The sequence below is a fragment of the Spea bombifrons genome, chromosome 3, assembly GCF_027358695.1.
Source record: "Spea bombifrons isolate aSpeBom1 chromosome 3, aSpeBom1.2.pri, whole genome shotgun sequence".
Lineage (NCBI taxonomy): Eukaryota > Metazoa > Chordata > Amphibia > Anura > Pelobatidae > Spea > Spea bombifrons.
Window position 1 is genome coordinate 52,067,326 of NC_071089.1, and position 24,605 is coordinate 52,091,930.

Genomic DNA, 24,605 nt, shown 5'->3' on the forward strand with positions numbered 1-24,605 from the left:
CTGGGTGGTTGGATTTGAATTTGCAAAAGTTCAAAAAGGTTTGTTAGTGGCCCAAAACCTTCAAAATCAGATTGGCTAAGGAGGGCAAGTTTTGCCCCTGCATCTCTTGCCAGTCCTTCCCCGACAATGTAAGGCATATTTTTAAAATCATATTTGTAATTAATGCTGTTAACGTACTATACCATGATCTGTTCATTGTTTCATTGCTGGCATGTATGCCCTATGGACATCAGTCGTGATAATATTACATGTTTAATAGGTGTGGTAGGAGCCAAAAAATTAATTAAAGCAAAAACAGATATGGTAATGGTTTTAATGGAAGCACTAGACAGGATTGGGGTACTACAAAACCATTTCAGAACCTATTCATTAATTTTTTGAAGTGTTTACCCTGATTTATAAAGGACACATATTTGTACAATAACACATATTCAATATGCATTTTTCTTCATCCTGGAGAAGGTTTTAGCCTCATTCATTTTTCTGCAAGTGGCATTCTTATAAACCAATCTAATAAAATATATGAATTAAGCTGATTCATTGGGCATGTGTTTATGCATAATTGGCTTAGTCAATTGATATTGCTTCGTACGCCTTTTTCTTTTGCCACACTGACAAAGCAATAATGATTTAAAAGTTGTTCTAAATGTCTTATTGCAAAGTGCGTAACACATTGGATTAATCGTACTATTGATATAACAAAGCCAATATCCTAGATTCCAGTATATTCGTGGGATACAGCTTTCACAAAACGTATTGACTAAAACCATAATGTTATAAGGAGCCCAGGTTACAATAAATGCCAACAAAATTGCACTAAGGGTTTGTGCTGCTTTTTTTTCTTTGATAAGAGACATCCGTTTTCGTTTTGTGATCTGATTTCGTGTTTTTGCTGCAAACCTTTTAGCTAGAGTGATCTCTTTAAAAGATATCGGGTGTGGTGCGTTTGTCCGAGCAGCCAATGTCACTGTTTGTGGCACTTGGGTATTTGAAACTAATGCATTTGACTCGTTTGACAGTGTTTCTTTGTTTCCAAGACTCTTTTGTAAGTTTATATTTCTAAATTTTAGTTCCTTTGGATGTGTGTCTGTCTTCTGATGTTTTGTTGAGATATTTATTCTTTTAGCTGGTGGCAGTTTCGTAGCATTAAGCATTGAGCTATGTCCAGGAATCTTTAACACAATGGAATAAATTGTTCTCGGATTTTCAGGAATGTCTTCTTCATCAGACGTGGCTGAATTATCAAGAGACGCATTAGCATCAACATGGTTCCAACTCTCATTACTACTTTGGTCCTGCTCTATCCGCTTTATATCTTGTTTGCAGAGCTTTGTTTTAGAATGAAAAGCACTCCATTTGTATTTGTTCTTGGAAGAGAACTTAAGATTTTTCTGGAATTTATTATTGCTATTGCCTCTAGACTTTCGTATTTTCCCAGAGCCTTGGGCCACTTCCCCCTTACCCCCAGAAGCCTGAAGCCCTGCCAATTCCTTAGTCCGTTTTTCAGTCTCCTTATAGATCCTCCAGTACAGGATTGTCATTATGGATACTGGAAGGTAAAATGCAGCTATAGCAGTTCCAAACGTAATGATGGGTTCTGTGAGGAATTGAATAAAACACTCATCAGAAGGTACAGTGCGCTTTCCCACAAAGTACTGCCAGAAGAGTATAGCAGGGGCCCAAAGTACAAATGATATTGCCCATGCTAAACCAATCATTATGCCTGCTCTTTTGGTGGTTCTCTTAGTCCTATAAGTAAGCGGCCTTGTAACAGAAAAGTATCGGTCAAAACTTATTACCAAAAGATTCATGACAGATGCGTTGCTGGCCACATAATCAATCATAAGCCAAAGGTCACATGCAAGACTCCCCATTGCCCAGTGATCCATAATTATATAGGTTGTAAAAAGATTCATGGAAATGACACCAATGATAAGATCGGCAAAGGCAAGACTCAATAAGAAATAGTTGTTCACTGTTTTCAACTGTTTATTAACTTTGAAAGCTAAAATCACTAATATGTTACCTATAATAGTCACAAGGGCAATTGTCCCGCTGAAAAATGCTATCAGAACAACCTGCCATATACTGTGCCCACCTAAGTAATCCCTTTGGGTATCATTTCCAGTTGTTGAAATATTGATCTCCACTGTGACATAAGAAGAGTTTCCAGTGAGTTGGGTGATGTCATAGCTCCCAAGAGAAAACTCTGTTTCATTATGAGGTCCTGTTGATGGAGGTAGTGTTCTCAAAATTGAGCTTATATTTGACAAAAAAGCAAAAAGTGTGATGTTTTTTTGATGCAGCATGTTTTCTTTAATCTGAAAGAAAGAAAGACAGAAAGAAAAATATTTATTTGAATGCTAAAAAATATTTTAGAGAGTCTGTGTCTTAAATGCACCAATGCATCATGCCCAGTAACTACATTTATTTTATTAAGTATTTCAACAATCAAAATAGTATGGATAATTAATGTCTCAAAATTAATTATAGTGAATAATACATAAGGCATTAATATTGAAATCTGTGTTAATGAGCTGGAATAATTACAGCAAGTTTAGAACTAGGATGGATGTTTAATGAGTATGCAGGTATAAGATATGGTTTTGATATGCAATAAACCACACCGAAGACCTGCAGACCCTAAGTTATTTTGCTAATCAAATTCCATAACGTTGAGCATTGAAATAAAAACAGGATTTGCAGCCGACCCTCAGATAAAACAGTTTTGGGGCTGGTTGAAAAGATAGTAGTAGATAGTAGATGGTGGTAGGGGAACTGGAATTAACAGCTGCAAAGAAACCTCATACAATGATATGTTTACGGAACAGCCTACTAGTAATTATACCAGTATAAATACATTGGTTCTTCTCACAAATAGTGCATACGTTCAAATCTCTCAGTAAGGAAATTGACAAAACAAAAGACATAGACCAAATTGGATTCATCCCTGGGTACTTTGAGAACTGTCCAGTACCTGACAGACATTTGTTTAATTTTAAGAATTTGTTTTCATCAGGAGATTTGCACTCATTGGAGGAATGCAAACATGATACCATTATTTATTTCAAAAAAAGGAATAGATTTTGACCATGTAAATTATGCATCGGAAAGTCTAGCATCCATAGTGAATAAGGGATGCCATCCAGAAACATGCAGTGTGAACATGCTCTTATATGTAATAGGTCATGTCAAACTAATTACAAATATTAATTATTACATATATTATTATTGTTTTATATAGCGCAATCAAATTCCGTAGCGCTGTACAATGGATAAACAGGACATAACAAGTAGTATGTAACATAACAACTTGACTTACAGAAACAACAGGTGAGGAGGGCCCTACTCAAAGGAGCTTGCAATCTAAAGATGTATATATATATATATATATATATATATATACATATAAATATACATATATGTCAGTTGTTATGTGTAATAATGTTGTATTCAGATAGAATGGTGTGGGTTTGGGCACATTCTTACAGCTACATAAGAAAGAAGATACTGGAGTTTTTTTTATTTTTAAAGGTAACAAAATGTGTGATTTGTTAAATTAAAACGTCTTAAAATGCTTTAATTTTAGGTTAAACTGCTTTGATGTCATCAGTTCTGGGTTGCCATATTTAAATCTCTTTGAACTCAAATTTAGCAGAAAGTAAAAAAAAAAAAAAAAGACGTAAAGAACATCATTCTCATTGACATGCTGAGCTATTATTCATTATTTAGAACATTTGAAAACCCAGTTTTAAAATCTTGCCAAAAATATAGCTATTCAAATAAATTATGTTGCGCTTCTTTGCTTGTACCATTTTTAGACTAAGCCATTGAAATCATACTATTAGTGACTTGGCAAGATATGGGGAAATATCACTGAAAACTGGCGTTTAAAAACATAACAAGTAGAAACCTTAAAGTCAAACAGTCACATCTAGGAGAAACCAAAAATTACACTGAACATCAGGGGAAGGCTGGCACTTTTCAGCACAGGGGGCATATCCACAGAGTGACCCAGTAATATAGTACCCCAAAGAACATTTAGAAGCAGGCACTATCCACGCTTGCCCTACACACATTCACCTAAAAAGGAACACATAGAAAGCACATAAAGGCAGAACAGCGATGATGCATAAATTCTGCATTTGATTCTTGTAACTATAGAAACCATGGCTACATGCTGAATTGCATGTAACAACCAACTGCAATGAAAACCTAACCATATTTCTGACAACATACATGTGATACCAGTGACTGATCCCTCTAGGAACTTGTGGGGCAGGGATAATCAAATAACTTTAATGGGGGTACAGGGCCCAGTCATACACCCATTTCCTGCTTTGGTCGGATTTTTATGTATTTTAAACTACCTACCTCACTGAACAGGGCACCAGTCATAGTTGGGCCTTCTGCCTAACACTTGTGTGGGATGCAGATGAGGATATGCAAGTTGTAATTTAACTTGCATGCCGTCGTCAGCAACTCCAAAAAGGGACTGCCACCTTAGTATAGTCTGATCAGTTGAATTAACCGTTAAGTATGTGTACATTTCAACAAAAAACATACATACAGATGTGTATATTTGTACAACTCTTTCCCTTCAGCAATGTTCTTTGACTCTGTCATCTAATTAAAAATGCATTTTAGTTGTTGCTTGATGAAAGCGATATTGATCTTTTATAGATTATGTTTTAAAATATTGATGTGGCTTGCTATGGGGTTACGTTCTTGGGAATACAAGTATAATTAATTACATAGCAACTTTAGTCCTTAAATACAGCAATATAATGTTAAGCCTTTAGTTAACAACAGCCTTGTGTATCTATATATTCCAAAACCAACTTAATTAAATTAAATATTTACTGGCTAATATATCGACATATTGAATTATTCAAATTAAGACACTTTTTGTATTATGCCAAAATATACATTTGGTGGAATTATCTAGAACACGAGAAGAGCTGATATCATTAGGCTTTTGTGGATTCCATAATAATGATATGATTCTACAATAAAATAACATTGTGGTAGACAGACATCAATCTTTTTTGTAATATTTATTACAAAGGATTACTTTAAGGTAGAGAAATATATGCAATTATTTGGTGTTTTAAAGCAGAACCGTGCACATCTCGTACACAAGCAGGAATTCACACATTCGAGGATACAGAGATGACACTTTCATAAAAATGGATAAGCTCATGCATTTAGCTTATTGACCAAATGAATGCATAATAATTATAAATAAAAGAAGAATGAAACAGATTTTGTCTTTTTTTTCTGCACTGGGAGACCCTCAGAACTATACACCGTTTCATAGTGCATGATGGCCTGCCCAGTTAGATGCCAGGCATCACAAACCCATCTGTGGCAGAGCCCTCTTAATTGCTGGAAGGTTCCCACTTTTATATCTTTTAGTATTACATGAAAGTCTATGTAAAAATCTCTCTACATGATCATGCTCATAAACTATTCCTCAGCAATTTTGTGGTTAGTTAAAGGACACGATTCTCAGGCTGTACTCCCCATCTGGTTCTCAAGCTCTCAACATCCCAGGTTAAGGACATGTTCAACTGTGTTCAGCCCCACTGAAACATTCTTCATGACATAACTTTGATTGAACTTTAACTGATTTACTGTTATGCTTTTATACAGAAAATAACTGAAAACAGCATATTAAACCATTCCTTAACAATTAACACTAACACCAACATGTCTTTATCACACTATTAACCCCTTCAGAAATGGGCACAAGCGTAGTTTGAATCGCCTTACAAGCCTCCACATAGATACTCCAGCTTGACTTACAAAGTTCTTTGTTAAGAGGGTTGCCCAGGACACAGGAGTGTCCCTTCACACACTTTTATCTTACAAGAAGTTAACTGGCTAGAAAACAAAGCCCTGATGCATTTAACCCTTTTTAGTGACAACCATGTACACGGTTGACAAAGTGGATCCCAAAAGCCAACATCATATTTCATACATTGTGACACTTCAGGATGTGTAGCATCACTTACAGGGTCAGTAATCTACATGTATATATAACTACATATATTAGAAAACAATATTAATAGGAGTGGGGACTTTAAAGAAAATTATTTTGTTTATTACATTTACTATTTGGCTTGCTATACATGGTAAAAATTAGTTTGTTTTTGTTTTATTTTTTCGATTATGTCATGTGATTGAAAGCTCAGTCCCATCCCCATTGATTTCACAGGAATGGGAGTTAAAATTGATTTAAAAAATACATTGTCGATGTGGTCACCCTACCAGCGGGACCTCTATGTTACCTTAACCCCCAGCATATTATGGTGAGAGTGTTAAACTGCTTGAAAAATCCTTTTGGAGCGGCACAGACCAATTAATTGCCTCTCTCACTCCCCCCATCCCTGCTCTATGGGATGTGTGTGTCTGGGGGGGGGGCAGGTCCACCTTTAATTTTTAAGTGTACACATGTGATTTGTGTGGACTACAACAAACTTGATTTCAAGGTCAAAAGGCAGATGGCTCGTACCTCATTGAGACCTAACATTGCTGAATCAATTCATGAGCTTTGCAGTTAATGGTTTCATACATTTACGTAGTGAATGAGCTAAGACAAAAATAACAGTTCAGCATTAAATCAAGTGTTATGGTGAGGTGAGACGCCTCTTAACTCAAAATCAATTAATTCTTTATCTTATTGCAATTTAACAACAATTTAGTGTTTAGAGGACAAACTCCAGATTGTTATTGTAGGTATGTAAATTACAGAGTGCATAATGTCGAGATAATATAACCCGTTTAAAGCATTTGCATTGCGTATCACTAATTTGTGCTATTTCATGGCTGCGTATGCTAATACAATAAAATAACTGAAAATGTATTTAATTATATTTTCTCATATATACATTGCTCCACATTAAATATGGGAAGCACATTTTCCATTTTGAAAGCAATGAGGTTTTTTTCTCTCAATCTACATGTACGCAGCTCTTCTAGCAAACAGATGTTTCTTCGTTGAGGCATCACACAAACATATGACTGTAACGTAGCACTATGTATATATATGTATATATTATGTATATTATATTATATTGTACATTTTATAAGTTTTCAGGTTGTTCCTGTTATTTAACTGACTTTAACAGTTACAAATACAATTTTGTTTGTGTCAGTATGCATACATGTTTGATTTGTGTATGAGATAGACAGGGTCTGCACTGCAGTTCTAAAGTGAAGCACTGTCTTTTCTAGAATAACTCAATACATTTTAGTCAATCAATATTTAATTTACCAAAGTTAATCTGTGAATATATGAGTGTGGGTGTTGCCAATTAAATGCATAACTTAGTTATTTGGCTGTATTAAAAGGTTATTTTCTCTCTGAATTTAATTATACGTACCTAACCCTTACACATGTGGACTTGAAGCAGATCTAACAAAAATCAATATTGTTTTTTAAGTGGCATTTAACTCCTTTCTTGATTAGATGGAAATCGAATCAATAAAGAAGTTTGCAGTCACACAAAATAATATTATATATGCATATTGCTATCATGTGATTGTAAATGTTAGGCCCAATGTTATTAAACGTAACGGGAGTATGTTCGCATAAAATACATTTTACCGTACATACAATATATCCGCTTTTAAGTATGCTCTGCGGGAAATAATCACATTGTTTGTTTTCTTATTGAGTTTCACATCAGCATAGCATATCACTCAAAACAAATTTCTCAAACATAATACTTGGAGATGTTGTCCAGTGTTACAAGCAGGTCCCCTCCCCAGTGAGACCACAACCCACACAACGTTACATTGTATTCCGAAACTGACAAAACACACAAAACAACCAAAAAGTCCCTTATCTCACTAGTAGATTCTACAGTATAGATCCCTTTGCCCGCACAATGAATGTTATGGGAGGACGCTGTATTAGCATTCTTGAGCAATACCACAAGTTATATTTAAACGTATCCCATACTATGACATTATCTAGACTATTTATAAATATTTCCCATAATTTTATTTTTTTTTGACACAGCACTCTATTGCTAGGCTTGCCTCCAACCAATTTACCCTCAAGACTGGAATTTCAGGGGTGGTACACTGAAGGAGTAGTTTTAGCTGTTTCAGGTTCTAGAAGTCAGCTACCTGGGTGGCACCACCAAAAGCAGTGATAACAATCAGCCTCGGGTAAGCTACACTTCACCCACTCCACATCCTCCCTGCATCCCATTCGATAGAGACGAAGAGGGGAGAAGTATGTGCAATGTGCTGTTTTCAATAACATGTCTGTGTAGAGTGTAGGGTTTATGGCCCCTGCTAGTCGCTTTGTAAACTTTCACCCCCAAGTGAGGGATGTGTACAAGATTTAGGTCGTTGTAGCCTAGACATACTTATTCTAGTCTGTTTCCCTTGCCAAATATATTTTCTAAAGCTGCGGTATAGTAGCATTTGGGAGCATTTGTATGACATTGCATTCTAAATACATAGACATTTATATGTAGCTGGCCCCCTTTTGCAGCTATAAGAACTTCCACTCTCCTTGGAAGGCTTTCCACAAGATTTTGCGTGCCCTTCGAGCATACCAAGACATTTTGGACAATTCTATTGTCTTCCCATTTCCGAGCTATTTGACGGTTAGGGCCTCCAACAGCCCGCAAAAGAAACATCTGTTGGGTGCACTAGGAGCATAGATATTCACCAGCAGGTGCTTAACGGCATTAAAAACAACTTCTAGTATAGTATATCAAGCCTCAGTATCAATTGTACTTGATTAGATCGTATAGTTAAATTATTTATGAGGGACAATAGCCACCCTTCTTGAATTTGATTTGTATGAGGTTGAGACACTTTAGCCAATCCAGTTACCCCTTAGCCGACATGTATTATCAGCTTTCCAATACGATTCTTGAAGGAAGGCAATGGAGGGATTTATCTGGTGTAGCCTATTAATGACTAATTTTTCCATTTAATATGTGTGTTTAACCCATTAAGATTTCAGGTGGCCACCTTTATACAATCCTGCAGTGGAGGGAGATTTGACCGAGATTGTCAAGTCTTACATGGTTTCTAAATGGCTTTAGTACTTTAGGATGATCCCCCTTGAGAGTGTCAGATGGATAAGACAATGTCAGGTCCTGGTAGGAAAATTTATTTGGGCAGAAAAGAAACCGACAATTACTAAATCTCATTTATACAGTATAAAGGGAAATTTAAGGAAGGAATGGGGCTACCTGATCTGAATAGATACCACAAAGCAAGTTTAATATTCCACGTGCACGCATTTCAATTGACGTCATCAGGACTGGTACATTTTGGAACAGTAGATGTTAGGTACCATTAGTTTGAACCTAACTCTGTGGAAAAATCATAAAGACATTTATAATTTACTGAAACTAACAAAGCCTACAATATTGAAGCATATGCTGGATTTTTGGAAAGCTATGCATTTAAAAAATAAACTTTTACTGACAACACCTCTGGTGATTCTGGAACAAAATATGGTAGAGATTACCAAATTGGTGCAGAAGACACTTAAACTCTTGTCTTTCTATACTGGTAGACGACCAAAAAAGATTGAACAAATAATGGAAGAACAAGAATTATCAAACCAAGAATTACATTAGAAAATAATGCATAGATGGCATTATGTCCCTGACCAGTTACACAGAATAGACCCTTTAAGTACCCCAATCTGTTTGGAGATGTAAAAAGGCGGTGGTCATGTGGTAGATCAAAATTAGTGATAGCTAGAAGGTGGAAAGAAAATGATGTAATAGGATGGACAAGTGTTATGAATCAAATTCACCATCAATGTATTATGGAAAAGGGTTATTTTGCAGTTAGACAGCAATTAACGTTATTCTACAAAATCTGGGGCGCATGGTTGAGAAAACACCCTGCGCATACTTAATGCATTACTATAAATTGACATAAAAAGATATAAAAATGCTATAATTAGATCAATGCCATTAGACCATCTAATATTGACTCTCAGCATTTCCTCTTCTCATATCACTCAGCCTACATGTTTGTTTGTTTGTTTTTTGTTCTTTCTTTTATGTTTTTTTTTAGCTTTCTGTTTGAAATTTTCAGTAGTATTTATTTTGTATAAGAAAACATAATAAAAAATAAAAACCAATGTCTCGGTGAGGTCAGGGCTGAGTGTAGTATCTAGTGACACATCAGACAGAGGCTCCAGATCATTTCCTATGGAGGATCTTGTCTATCCCCAGGGTTTGGAATGGATTGAGCGGTGACAGTAGTGGGCCTTTTTTGATATTGTTTTCTTTCGGGCTTGCTCAGGAATTTCTCCGTAGTATGAGGTAGGCATGGGCCCATGCAGAGCGGTATTATGCACCAGAGTTCAGAGTATGTTAAGTACCAAATGAGGCAGGTAGTATGATCAAAAGGTGCTCAGGAATCAAAGATAGGTAGATATGCTTTTGAGCGATTCCCATGCTCACTTCCCCTCTCCTACCCAACCTCTGTCATATCGCCTATCGTCAGTATAGTTGATAAATTGGCTGCCGGTCCTCTCTTGCCACACACAAGATGGTGTCCGTATACAGCCCCAGTGCTCCACTGAGCTGGACTCCAGATGAGTAGTTGCAGGAGAGCCAGCCAATGATAAGTGGCACCTGTACCACTGTTGGCTCCACCCTCTCCACAAGCAATGATGTTACAAAAATATTACCTAAACCTGGTTCTTGAGGAACAGTGACTTTCCTATAACGCCACAACAGTTTCACACCTAGACTACCTTTGTCAGCTGGGGCAAAAATGTATGTCATTATGTCTCTAATCTCTCTTGTATATGTATATGTATGTGTGTATATATATATGTGTGTGTGTATATAAAACCGAGAAGCCATGTATGAGAAACTAAGTACACCTTATGATTCCATAGCCATTTGACTTGTTCCACCTGTAAGTTCTATCGTGTTGCAGACCTTTGTATCATCTGTAAAAATACATGCTTTACCATTAACACCTTTTGTAATATCACTAATAAAAAATATTAAAAAGTATTGTCCCAATACTGATCCCTGAAGTACCCTATTTGTAACAAATCAATAAACACTAGACGTGCAAATTTACCAAAAACGATTCAGACAAATTTTTCAATCTCCCTACTTTCTCTGCCACCAGAAGCTCTGCCATTCTGGTCACATCCACTCATCCAGTCACCCAATCGGGAGAGGACGTTACAGGAAGCTCCGACATTTTTGCCAAATGTTGGCTGGAAAGCCAGAGGAAATACAAATGAAGAAAGAAGAGAGAATAGAGAAAAGAAGAGTTAAGAACAAAAAGAACAAGAAGATGCAGGACACAGAAGGGGAAGTGTCAGCAGAGAAGGTAGAGAAACATTAAGAGATGTTTCTGATCACGCAAACCATTGACTTCCAGATATTTAACAATCCTATACTGTAGTATGGGTCCATCAATTACTGGCATAAGTTCCACTAAGTTCCCAGAATATTATCCCAAAAGTCCTGGGGGTGATGTTTTTGGCAATTGTGAGACAAGCTGTAAGGATCGTCTTACCAGAAGGAATCCGGGGTGCAGGAAAGGAACACGCTTGCTCAGTACAGGACACGCACAAGGGGCCTGAGGTGGATAACAGGGCACTTGGCGTTGTTGCTGTAAGCACGGGTGATCAGGACAGCGTCGTTAAGCAGACCAGGGTCAGGATACCGGAGGTACACAGAGTCGTTAGGAAAGCCAGGGTCAGGATACCGGAATAACACAGGAGCCGAGTGGATAGCCGAGGTCAGGAAGCCAGAGATACACAATAACCGTTTAGCGGACCGGGGTCAGGATGCCAGAGATACACAAGTCGTAAGAATAGCCAGGGTCAGGATTCCAGAAATACACGATAGCCGTTGAGCAGACCAGGGTCAGGATACCAGCAATAGGAACAGGATACACGAAAAATACAAGGGGCTCAATGGGTACGGAAGCACCAGTACAACTGAGCACTGGTGGATGGTTTTGAGAAGTTTAAATAGCCCGGGGAGGCGTTCCCCGGCGTCCGTGACGTAACCGCGTCCACCGTCGCCATAGCGACGCAGCGGAATCCAGGCGGCGGTCAGCCGCATAAATATTCATGAAGCGGCCGCGCATGCGAGCGGCTGCTTCATGTAGCAGGGAGCGGTGCCGGCGTATCTGCCGGGAGGACGAAGAGGAGCTTCCCCGCGTCTGCCAGGTAAGTGCCTTACAGGATCCCCCCGCAAGACGCGACCTCCGGGGGCGTGGAGAACCTGGCTTGAGAGGATGCAGCTTGTGGAATCTGCGAACACAGACGGGGGCATGCACCTGATCTGCCGGTTCCCAGGTTCTTTCTTCTGAGCTATACCCCTTCCAGTGTATCAGGTATTCCAAGTGTCCATGACGGATTCTGGAGTCAACAATCTTTTGTACCCCATCGATGACAACAGGAGCAGGCGGAGGAGGTACACGACCAGGAAAAGGGTTAGCTACCCACGGCTTGACCAGAGATACGTGGAACACGGGATGGATCCGACATGTAGCGGGCAGTTTCAACTGCACTGTTACTGGATTGATGATCCTGGTGATGGCATAAGGACCGATAAACTTGGGTCCTAATTTTTTCGATGGCACCTGCAGGCGCAGGTTACTTGTGGACAGCCAGACTTTGTCACCGCAATGGTAGGTTGGCGGGTTGGATCGATGACGATCTGCATATAATTTGTATGTTTTACGAGCCTTGATCAGGTTCTCTTTCAGGGTTCGAAATTGTCTGGCGAGAGCGGTGACTCGGTCCGTAATTCCAGGAACCGTAGGTCCGGTGGGTAGGCCCGGAATCATGGTAGGATGGTAGCCGTAGTTAGCAAAAAATGGTGACATTTGTATGGAACGTTGTTTTTGGTTGTTGTAGGTAAATTCCGCAGAGGGGAGGAACTGGAGCCAATCATTCTGGAGGTGAGTGGTATAACACCTCAAATATTGTTCCAATATTTGGTTTAAACGTTCTGTTTGACCGTTGGTTTGAGGATGAAAGGCCGTGGACAGCGTGGGACGAATGTGCAGATTACGACAGAAGATCTTCCAGAAACGTGATGTGAATTGTACCCCCCGGTCAGAAGTGATGGTCTGTGGTAGTCCATGGAGCCGAAAAACTGTATTCAGGAACAAGGTGGCCGTGGTCGCTGCTGAGGGAATACCAATGGTGGGAATAAAATGTGCCATCTTAGTAAATCTGTCTACCACCACCATTATTGTGTCGTGTCTCTTTGAGGGTGGTAGATCTACAATAAAGTCCATAGAAATTTTTGACCAGGGAATCGACGGGATGGGTAACGGGCGGAGGAGGCCTACCGGTTTCTTGCGTGTGGTCTTGGTTCGGGCACAGGTGGTGCATGAGCGGACAAACGAGGTAACGTCTCGATCCAGTGAAGGCCACCAAAAATGACGTCGGACGAGATCTAGGGTTTTCTTAATGCCCCCATGTCCAGAAAGGAGGGAGTCATGACAGGTTTGTAGTACCCTTAGACGAGCTGGTCGTGGTACAAATATCATGTTACGGTAATAGAGAAGGTTCCTGGTACGATGGATAGGAGGATGTGTTCTTGGTATTGGCACACCACGGGATGAGGTACGGATGTAGTCCATAAGGGGTGGTTGGTGAGTAAGAAACAAATTGGATGGAAGAATGGTATCGGACTGACTCTTAGGGTGATGTGAGGTAACTGGTATTCGGGACAAGGCATCTGCTTTAATATTTCGGGATCCAGGGCGGTAGGTGATGTGTAAATTAAATCTTGTAAAGAAGAGAGCCCACCTTGCCTGTCTCGGGCACAATCTACGTGCAGAACGGAGATACTCGAGGTTCCGATGGTCGGTATAAACTGTCACGGGATGTATGGTACCCTCCAGAAGATGACGCCAGGCTTCTAGTGCCTGCTTGATGGCCAACAATTCTCTATCCCCCACACTGTAGTTTGTTTCTGAAGGGGTGAGTTTGCGAGAATAATAGGCTACTGGGTGTAGACTCTGTTTTTCTCCATGTCTCTGGGATAAGATTGCCCCTACGGCTACATCCGAAGCGTCTACCTCCACATAAAAGGGTTCAGCAACGTTGGGTTGGATGAGAATAGGAGCCGTGGTAAAATACTGTTTCAAGATGTCAAACGCCTTCTGAGCGTCAGGTGACCATGCGAAATGAGAGGACTGGCGAGTAAGTCTTGTGATGGGTGCGATGACATGAGAGAAATTTCGAATGAATTTGCGATAGTAATTCGCGAAGCCGATGAAGCGTTGGATCGCTTTTTTATCAGAGGGTATCGGCCATTCCAGTATTGCTGACACTTTCTTAGGATCCATTTGTAGACTCCCCGGCGTGATAATGAACCCCAGGAATTCTACTCGGGAGGATTCGAATTGGCATTTCTCTAGTTTAGCATAGAGATGATGTGAGCGTAGGCGTTTGAGGACCAGTTTAACCTGGTCCCGATGTTCAGACAGAGTTGATGAGAAAATGAGGATGTCATCCAAGTAGACTACCAGAAATATGTCAAGGTAGTCCCGGAACACGTCATTTAGAAAATGTTGAAACGTCGCGGGGGCATTACATAACCCGAAAGGCATTACGAGGTACTCAAAGTGTCCATAGCGACTTCGAAAGGCGGTCTTCCACTTGTCTCCCTCCCGTATGCGAACTAGATTGTAAGCCCCCCGGAGATCAATTTTGGTGAAGATGTGTGCATCTTTCAGTCGGTCCAGAAGTTCAGGAATAAGAGGCAACGGATATCTGTTCTTTATAGTGATCTTGTTTAATTCACGATAGTCGATGCAAGGGCGTAAACTGCCATCTTTTTTTTCTACAAAGAAGATTCCTGCACCGGCGGGGGAGGTAGACGGACGAATAAAACCCTTGGCTAAATTTTCTTGGATATAGTCTTTGAGGTAACGTAGTTCAGGTTCCGATAACGGAAATATTCTGCCAAAGGGAATGGGAGCTTCTGGGAGAAGATCGATAGGACAATCATAAGTCCTTTGGGGAGGAAGAGAGTCGGCTCCCTTCTTATCGAATACATCACTGAATTCTGCATATTGCTTGGGGAGACGTAGGACCGGAGAAGAGGATGAATCGTCAGGGAGAAGCAGGAGTGATTGGCGATTGGAGAGACAACGAGTGTGACAAAAAAAAGATTGGAAGGAGAGGGTGCCTGTGGCCCAGTTTATTGTAGGATTATGAAGCCTCAGCCAGGATAGTCCGAGAATAATTGGGAACATAGGTGATGGGATCAAGTCAAAGTTCAGATGTTCCATATGATTATTTCCCAGTAGTACCTGGAGTCGTGGTGTTTCTAGGGTGATGGGTCCAGAGGATAGCGGAGTGCCATCTACTACTTGGATATGTATTGGAGCTGCTTTGGTCAATGTTGGTAAGTGCAATTGCTTGGCAAAGTCTTGATCCATAAAGCAGCTACTGGCACCGGAGTCAATGATGGCAGACACTGTAGTTGAATTACTGGTCCACTGCAAAAACAAAGGAATGGATAGGTGAGGAGACCCATCTTTAGGAAAGGAACTCAAGCAAACTGTAGTATGTGTGGGCTTACCCTTAGGAGGGCGTCGAGGACAGGAGTGGATCAGATGCCCGGGTTCACCACAGTATAGGCACAGATTGTTCCTCCTCCGACGGGTTTTCTCAGCTTCGGATAGTGGACCTCGTGCCAATCCGATCTGCATTGGTTCTTCCGGAGGGGGCATGATCGCTGGTAACTGGAGAGGAGGAAGGGTAGGAACCGTAGGAGCAGTATGAGGCACCGGAGGGAGGTAGCGTCTTGGGGCAGGAACGGCTGAGGCTGCGCGTTCCAGGCGTCTTTCCCGAAATCTGCGGTCAAGCTGAATGGTCAGATATATTAACTCCTCTAATGAATTGGGAATACCCACACGGGCCAGTTCATCCTTTAAGCTCTCGGATAAACCCAGACGGAATTGGTCCAGAAGTGCTGGTTCGTTCCATTTACTTTCAAAAGCCAGGCTCCGGAATTCTGTGACGTATTCCTCCACAGGTCTTTTGCCTTGGCGTAACGCACGTATGGCTGCTTGTGCAGAGGTGGAACGAAACGGGTCATCAAACAAGGTATCCATAGCATGACTAAAATCAGCCCAGGAATTCAGGATGGAGTTATTAGTGTGAAGCAAATGATGGGCCCACAGTTGGGGTTCACCAGAGAGCAAGGAGATCACAGTTCGTACTTTAACATGGTCAGAGGCGTACGTTCTAGGTTGTAGTGAGAACAGGATCTGGCAGGAGGTCATGAATGTGCGATAACGAGTTCTGTCCCCAGAGAAACGTTCAGGTAAAGGCACCTTAGGTTCAGGAGCAGTAGCACCGGTTTCTTCCATCACCGGGGGCGGAGCTGTTCCAGAAGTGGATCCCCCGGATGCAGGTAGATTTGTTTGGAGTTCATGAAGTTGACGCTGCATATGTGCGTGGCTAGTTTGGAGGTCTTGAAGAGAACGAGTAAGGGAGGCAATTTGTCCCGTGAGAGCCGAGAGGGCGTCAGCAATTCCTGCGGATTCCATGTTAGGCTCAGTTGTTCTGTAAGGATCGTCTTACCAGAAGGAATCCGGGGTGCAGGAAAGGAACACGCTTGCTCAGTACAGGACACGCACAAGGGGCCTGAGGTGGATAACAGGGCACTTGGCGGTGTTGCTGTAAGCACGGGTGATCAGGACAGCGTCGTTAAGCAGACCAGGGTCAGGATACCGGAGGTACACAGAGTCGTTAGGAAAGCCAGGGTCAGGATACCGGAATAACACAGGAGCCGAGTGGATAGCCGAGGTCAGGAAGCCAGAGATACACAATAACCGTTTAGCGGACCGGGGTCAGGATGCCAGAGATACACAAGTCGTAAGAATAGCCAGGGTCAGGATTCCAGAAATACACGATAGCCGTTGAGCAGACCAGGGTCAGGATACCAGCAATAGGAACAGGATACACGAAAAATACAAGGGGCTCAATGGGTACGGAAGCACCAGTACAACTGAGCACTGGTGGATGGTTTTGAGAAGTTTAAATAGCCCGGGGAGGCGTTCCCCGGCGTCCGTGACGTAACCGCGTCCACCGTCGCCATAGCGACGCAGCGGAATCCAGGCGGCGGTCAGCCGCATAAATATTCATGAAGCGGCCACGCATGCGAGCGGCTGCTTCATGTAGCAGGGAGCGGTGCCGGCGTATCTGCCGGGAGGACGAAGAGGAGCTTCCTCGCGTCTGCCAGGTAAGTGCCTTACACAAGCCTTTGTGTTCTTTTTGGTCTTCTTTTGCCTTAACACACTCCTATGGATGCCATTTTTGCATCTCTTCACTTGCAGAAAATGGCTCTCACTGTGGTTCACCAGAGCCTTAGAAATGGCTTTGTAACCCTTTTCCAGACTGATAAATGCCAATGACTTTGTTTCTCATCTTTTTTGAATTTCTTTACTTTTTGAGACCCTTTAGCCTACTTCAATTTGCAAAACAAGTTCTATAAAACGGATGTTTAGATTTAACAGGAATGGCAGTAATCACGTCTGGGTGTGTCTAGTGAAATTAAACCCAACCACAGCAATACAGTGATTTTGCGAGTTACTTTACAAGTGCTACCATGCGAGGATATGCGGCTGGAGTTGAATTTGGTCAGTCAAGCTAATTGTTAATTTGACTGACTACTCTACTTAGCGAATAGACGCAATAAAGAGGGATCTTGCTCAATGATCAACCTATAATTTCCATCAGCTTGAGCATAAAGCTGCAGTAAAGATGGCCTTCCCCAAAAGCTTTAATATTTATTTAGAACCATTCCACTGACATGGCAGTAAAGGTATAAAGTGAAGTTAATAACACTGATAATCTTGTTATCATGGCACCTGTCAGGAAATATTAGGCAGCAAGTGAACATTTCATCCTCAAAGTTGATGTGTTAGAAGCAGAAAAAATGTGTAAGGATCTGAGTGACTTTGTCAAGTACCAAATTATGATGGCTAGATGACTGGGTCAGGGCATCTCCAAAACTGCAGCTCTTGTGGGGTATTCCTGCAGTGGTCAGTACCTATCAAACGTGGTCCAAGGAAGGAAAAATGGTGAACCTGCAACAGGGTCATGGGTGGCCAAGGCTCACTGATGCACATTGGGGGTGACTTTTCAAAGGGTATCTCTCCAGATTGCAAGCTTGTGAGCAGAGCCCTTTTTATCTAACGTATCGGTTTATCTTAGCCTTTCAATTCTAGTTTTGCCATTCCCCCTTCAATATAATTGCAATGTAAATTTTGGCACTATATAAATAAAATAAAGTAATAATAATAACAAAAAAATAATTGAGAGACTAAGACGAATCAATAGGTAAAGAGGACCCTTCTTAGTGAACAAATGGAGAAAATTTCCAAAGCTCTGTACACCATTGATAAAATATGGGTGTTGTGCTCAAAGTCGTTAATCCTTGAAGCTATAATATACAAAGCATGAGGACACATTTTATGTTTGATTAAATTAACGTCTGGTCTTGGAACCAGTAGGATGGAAACGAGTCATTGCTAAGCATTTCCTTCTTTAGCTGCACATAAATTTAACAAACCAGGGTTACCAACATTAAATGTCATATATGCTGTATACACTCTGTGCTCTGATATACATGTAATTTGCATGTGTGGCATTGACAAGATTTTGTCTTAGTATATAGGAGTGCAACCCATCTTGGATATTCAATCTATATAATTTGGAGTTTTGCCATTATCTGATTTGGTGCCCTTGTGAGAATCATGGGAAAATAAAATATAATTTACACTGTCCTAAAGAAATATGGCTTTAAAAATTCACTTTTAAAGATCCAAAGAAGGCATGCAGATCTACAAATAAATTGTTGTGTACGTAAAATCTATATTGTTGACTTGCCATTGCAGCCCCTAGAACGCAATCCAAAGCAAGTTTTGACCTTCAACTTCAACTTGAATTCAACTTAAAATAGAGACATCTGAGCAAACTGAAGAATATCACGAAAGGGATGTTCAAAAATCAATATCCTTAATAAATACTTCAGCATTTTTTACGCTTCATCATAGTCATGATAACGACAAAATGCCTAGCTATGAATATTTTTGATCATTTTTTAATAAATGTCACTATTGTTAAATTCATGAGTTATGTAAGAATAAAGGGAAACCACTATATATTAGAATGGCTTGAGCAAAATATTGCAGCCAATCACTATACATTGGACATATACTATGGCACTGCAGGAAGGGGCATGTTTGCCATAACCCCCCCAAATACTGTTCCCCTGCCTGAATATTATACACACTTAACCAGGAGGCCTGTTAAGCAGCTCTGATTTCTGGAGCTTTCATATAAAATACAGTGAGTTCCCAATTATGGTTATTAGTGTCAATAAAAAACACACACATTTCACACTTAATTATTAATGTACTTTTGAGACACATCTAAAAACATGGTAGCCTAGGCGCTGCTTAGTGGGAAATCAGAGAATGCCATAACAAAACAAAATTAGCCTGATTAGACCAAATTAGGTGAAATTCCAGTTTCTCAAGTCATATAGAATAAGGTGCTGGGTTTCTATAGTTCTGGCATTTACTGAACATACACAAAATTGCCTTTCCCACATGTGTCCTGTTGTGTGATATAATAACAGCTATATTTCACATACAGTGCTGAAAAAAAAACCTCTTCAAATGTTGCCAGTGATTTTAAACATGAATAGGTCAGTAACCCAAAGTAAACTCTGCTCTAAGCCAGTATGTAAACAATCACATAAATTTTTTTGGCTTGTAATCCATTATTGCAGAATGCAGAAAAATATAAAATATAAACATGAAAAGCCACAATACCATATTTAGTATACATTAAAAATATTTCAAGTAAAATGCAATTTGCTTCACCATAGATGCCAGTCAATAACTTACAATGCAGCTAGTTTAATGTCAGTAAAAGCTTTTTCAATACAAATATTTCACCTGGTTGAAATACATAACGGGAACCTGAAATGTAATATTTTTGGGTGATATGAACATTCAGGCCTGAAGATTTTTACTTCTATTACTGCTACTGCGTTTTATGATCTGTAAATGCAGTATTAGTGCTATTCCATATATTCCGCCATATCTAGCATAAACACCAGCTGAGCACATTGCATATTAATCTAGAAGCACCAAGGGCAACTCTTACTGCACCATCTGTAATTACACCAGCTGTAGCTCTTTAGGCTGTTTAGCTCTGATATATGAACCATTTTATAATGTGCAGCCTCTGAAGTGGCCAGTTCATGTATTTCATACCTCCTTCACCACTGAACTTCTGCCACTGCGAATTAACACCAACCAGGACATATACCTGCCAGAGGTGCTCCTGCTTCATACTTCTGGAGAGACAAATGTGCTTTCTGAACAAGTATTATTATACATGTTTCTAACTGCATTTGTTGCATTATCACCTGGTACAAATTAAACTTTTATTCAGGGGTATTCAGGGGTAGTTTTATATAGTAAATTGACTTTATAAAGTGTATAAACCCACTGTACATAATATAAACAACCGTACAATGTACTATGTGGAACATCTTTTGCCAGCTCTTTGATGCAGCTGTCCTTTAACTCACCTGAAACTGAAATCTCGTGTTATATATATATTCTCCCTATTTTCAAATGTAATCATTTTATCATAAACATGACCTTCAAAACTCATCATTCCACTTTCCTCTTCTGTTTATTCTTCAGGAGCAAATTACCCATCCTTCACAAAATCACTTATCCCACCAACCACTTTATAGTTCAGTGAGGGTAGTGCTTACATTATTCAAAAAACAAGTCATTTTCACCTATGACATCTATTCCATCATCTGCATGTAAAAATGCTGTTGCTCATGCATTGACAGAAAATACTTCCTGGGGAACTCTCCAGGTTTGGTTTGGAAGATGTTGGTATCAGAGCTGATTACTGGGTATCTGTTGATTTGTTTAATTCCTTTGGTTTGGAGGAAGAGCTGGTGGACTATCTTCAACGCATTGTTATAGCACACAAAGGCTATATTCGGGACACCAATCAGGTGCTTCAGCAAATGAAAAAAAGATGGTTATCTTTATATGCTACCTCACTTTAGTCAATGAACCCATGAACAAGTTTTAAAGAATGGTGTCTAAGGAAATGTACTAATTATACTGAGGAAACTGTAGATTTTTTGTTACAGTATACTAGTTTACACAATTGTTTTTGGTTTTGATGGTGACATACTTCCTCAACTTCCAGAGGATGGCTATAAGTGCGTGTTTTGCACCCTCACATGCCACCTTTTACATTAATTTTTGGGAGTAACACTTTATTTTGAAATCTGAATGATCCTTTTTCTGAATATATTATGTATTTTGGGTGATATACTGGTGATCTCCTTTTTAATTGGGCAGGTATTGAGTCCCTTACAAAGAGTTTTGTTATGTTAATCATAATAATATGAATCTTGTGTTCACTTACAATTCGCGTCCTAATACAATCTACATATACATGCCAGCCATGTAGTGTAATCAGAGGTATTCCTGTAGGGTAATTTATTTGTTTAAGGAGGAACTGTAGTGACCAAATGACCTTTGATATACAAGCACAGGACCACATAATGAGATTAAAATTAAGAGGTTACAAGGATCAAGACTTCATGAGGGCATACACCTTGGCTAAAGAGAAATCTAGGAATTAATTATTGATTGATCACTAACTCCCTTTACCAAATCCTATGGGGCCAGATGGTATTGTTTTTTCTACATTATAGTATAGAGTGTTGAAATCAGATGATATATAACAGAATTATCAGTTTGGGTGTTACATTTGTACCAAAGAAGACTAAAACATTGAGCAATATACTGTCCTCTTCTTCGTTTGACAAGTAAACCTAACATAATTCCCACCTGGCTTCATACTGTGGGTATAATATATGTAAATGTTGTCCTTTTGTAAACATAACAAAACAATCAACATCCACACTGAATTTATTTTTAACATCAATCAGTATATAAGTTGCTGATTGTTGCTGATAAGTTGCATGTAAATTACCCATGTTTAATGTGGGATTCAATACGTGGGTTGCTTCGCTTATGGGAATAGAATATGTTTTTAGTCCCACCAAAGGTGGTGATATATTAATATGTCTTAATCAACGGGAAGTTTATTGGATTTTTAATTTGGCTATCAGAAAGCCTTCTGGTCTAAATTCCCAATATGATGTACTGTGCTTTTTAAATTATGAATTGTAGTGTGAATATATATATATATATATATATATATATATATATATATATATATATATATATATATAAAATGAAATAGAAAAAAATAGAAAATACAATTCATCTTGTTCTTCTTGAGCAATATTTTAAACAAAGTTACAAAATCATCACGCACATGATTGTGAAAATAAATGAGACTAAATATATACATACATATATATATAAATTTTATTTTTTATTTTTTGCGATTTCATTCATATGTTACTTTTTTTGTTATTTTGTTTGCCACTCATAAACATTGCTACAGATGGTTACAATTGTTTCTGATCAATCAGTTTACAACGGTTGTTACTTTATTTCTGTTGTGGCATTCCGTTCCTATGACTAGGAGTAGAAATTCTAATGATATGTGTTTTTAATTATCTTAATTTCTGTGAGTATTTAAGTATATTTGCCATAAGGAAAAACTAGCTTTTGATAAAGCATCGCTGGTGCGAAACAAGTCAAACTTTGACTATATTTTGGTGTTATTTATGGGACTACAGACCTAAATAAAAATATCAGCCTTTTATTAATATATTGTGAATTTACTTAATCAAGTAGAACATCTGACAGCGTTTTCGTGTTCTTCTGTTTTGTATGTGGATGTGAGGTGCTCCACATTTAATGCTTAAGCAACCAGTGAGAGGCCAATAGCCGCCATCATTATATCTATATCTTTATGGATTGAGCTTGCATATTGCTTATTGGATCTATTAATCTCAGGTTTCTCAGTTGACCTTTAATGTATATACGTGATATATGTGATATTCAGTTGTTCTCTATGTTTTCATTTGATCAGCAGAAGCATGGGAGCTGCAGTGCTGCTGCTCTCCTTCCACATGGCGCAGTGCACCTGCCTTGATGCTCCCCTGCCAATGCCACTCCCACTGGGTGCTGCCTGGCTCCAATGGACCCATCTTGACCCATGATAGGGCTGCTTCTGGGCTATTTGCCTGTGCTTTTCCGCCAGACTCAAATTAGCCAGCCCCTGGGTACAACTGTCGTGTAAGCTAAAGCGGTGTCCCCCTAACTGGATAACAAAAGCAGACGAGCATCCATTTGGGATTTCAGTAAGGCAATGTGGAGCACCCAGTCAATCAGTTCAATCAATCAGGTCTTTTTTGGGAATAAACCAAATATTTAAAAGTTGATGATCCCTTCCTTGCCTCTGTTATTGACTTCATCTCTGGTGTCTGCCATGCAACTTGCCTACCTCGGATGATGCCTAAAAGCAGGGGCAAGGATGGAAGCAGTTTTGGGTCTAGGAGGTTTTTCAATAACTTTTCAAAACTTAAATACATCTTAAACAGACTTCAAATTTCCCTTTCCCAACCACATTTGGAGGCTTTAATACTAATATCAGAAGAGAAAGAAGTCATGATGGGACTGTAATAATTGTTTAACTCTAAAGAATAATTTGCAGACTGCTTAGCAAATTATTTTGCACATTTTTAGTTCTATTTTTTTAAAGAGAGCTACAAGTTTATTTGCATGTTTATTATCTACTGTGTAAGTTAATTCTGTGCTCTAAGGGGCTTTGTTTTCAGTAATGTACTTAAATGAACTTGAAAATGGTTAATTTCATATTTTATCCCCCTTTCTTTTTCTCATCTCATTTCTCTATTTTTATTTCTCATGTCTTTCTTATTTAATTGTCCTTTACTTCTCTCGCTTCTCCCTTCTCTCTCACTTCCCTTTGCTATGTCCTCTCCCTTTTTCCTCTTTCTTTCAATGACATGTTCACCGAAAGCTTAATATTGGAGCTTGAGAAATTTACTGACAACTGTCTCCAAGCTGAGCTACAAGGCTAAGTCTCCTCTCCGGTTATTAGGAATTTGAAAGAACAGTGAGTGATGCAGAAAAATAGATGCGGGGGGGGGGGGGGTTAGCTTTTCAAAGAAAGAAAACATTTACAGACCACACTGTGACAATTTAATAGTAGGGTCTTAAGCTGCATAAGAAAGGTTTGTCAACAGGAAACTGAGCACTTGGCCAAATACACTCAAAATATACAATGGTTTAGCTACCTAGCTCAGTACCGGAAACTAAAGCTTTAGTGAATTGATTACTGGGTTTTCAATTACTGAATTCAGTTTGTTATATGCATACAATAGCACCTTTAAATAGTAACAAAAACACATATACTTGCGTATTGCTTACTGTAGCACAGGTAAGATATCAAATACTCTCCAGATTGGGGAGAAACTGACAAAGCTTTGGGTGAAGTTCCTTAGGGCACTGTTAAATGTGCTGTTCTGGGTTTTGCTGTTCTAAACACCTTTGTAACCAAATGCAGAATTAGAAACTGTTAAATGTCCAAAGAAGTGCTGCATTGT

General features: G+C 39.4%; 1 protein-coding gene across 1 annotated transcript in view; it reads right to left on the bottom strand.

The window, feature by feature from the left end:
- Positions 1-478: 478 nt before the first annotated feature.
- CHRM3 (cholinergic receptor muscarinic 3) overlaps positions 479-24,605 on the bottom strand; it is a 34,231-nt gene continuing 10,104 nt past the window's right edge. The window contains exon 2 of the mRNA XM_053460598.1: positions 479-2,321. Within this exon, the coding sequence (XP_053316573.1) occupies positions 528-2,309 (1,782 nt within the window). The 5' untranslated portion in view covers positions 2,310-2,321 and the 3' untranslated portion in view covers positions 479-527. The remainder of the gene's footprint in view (positions 2,322-24,605) is intronic.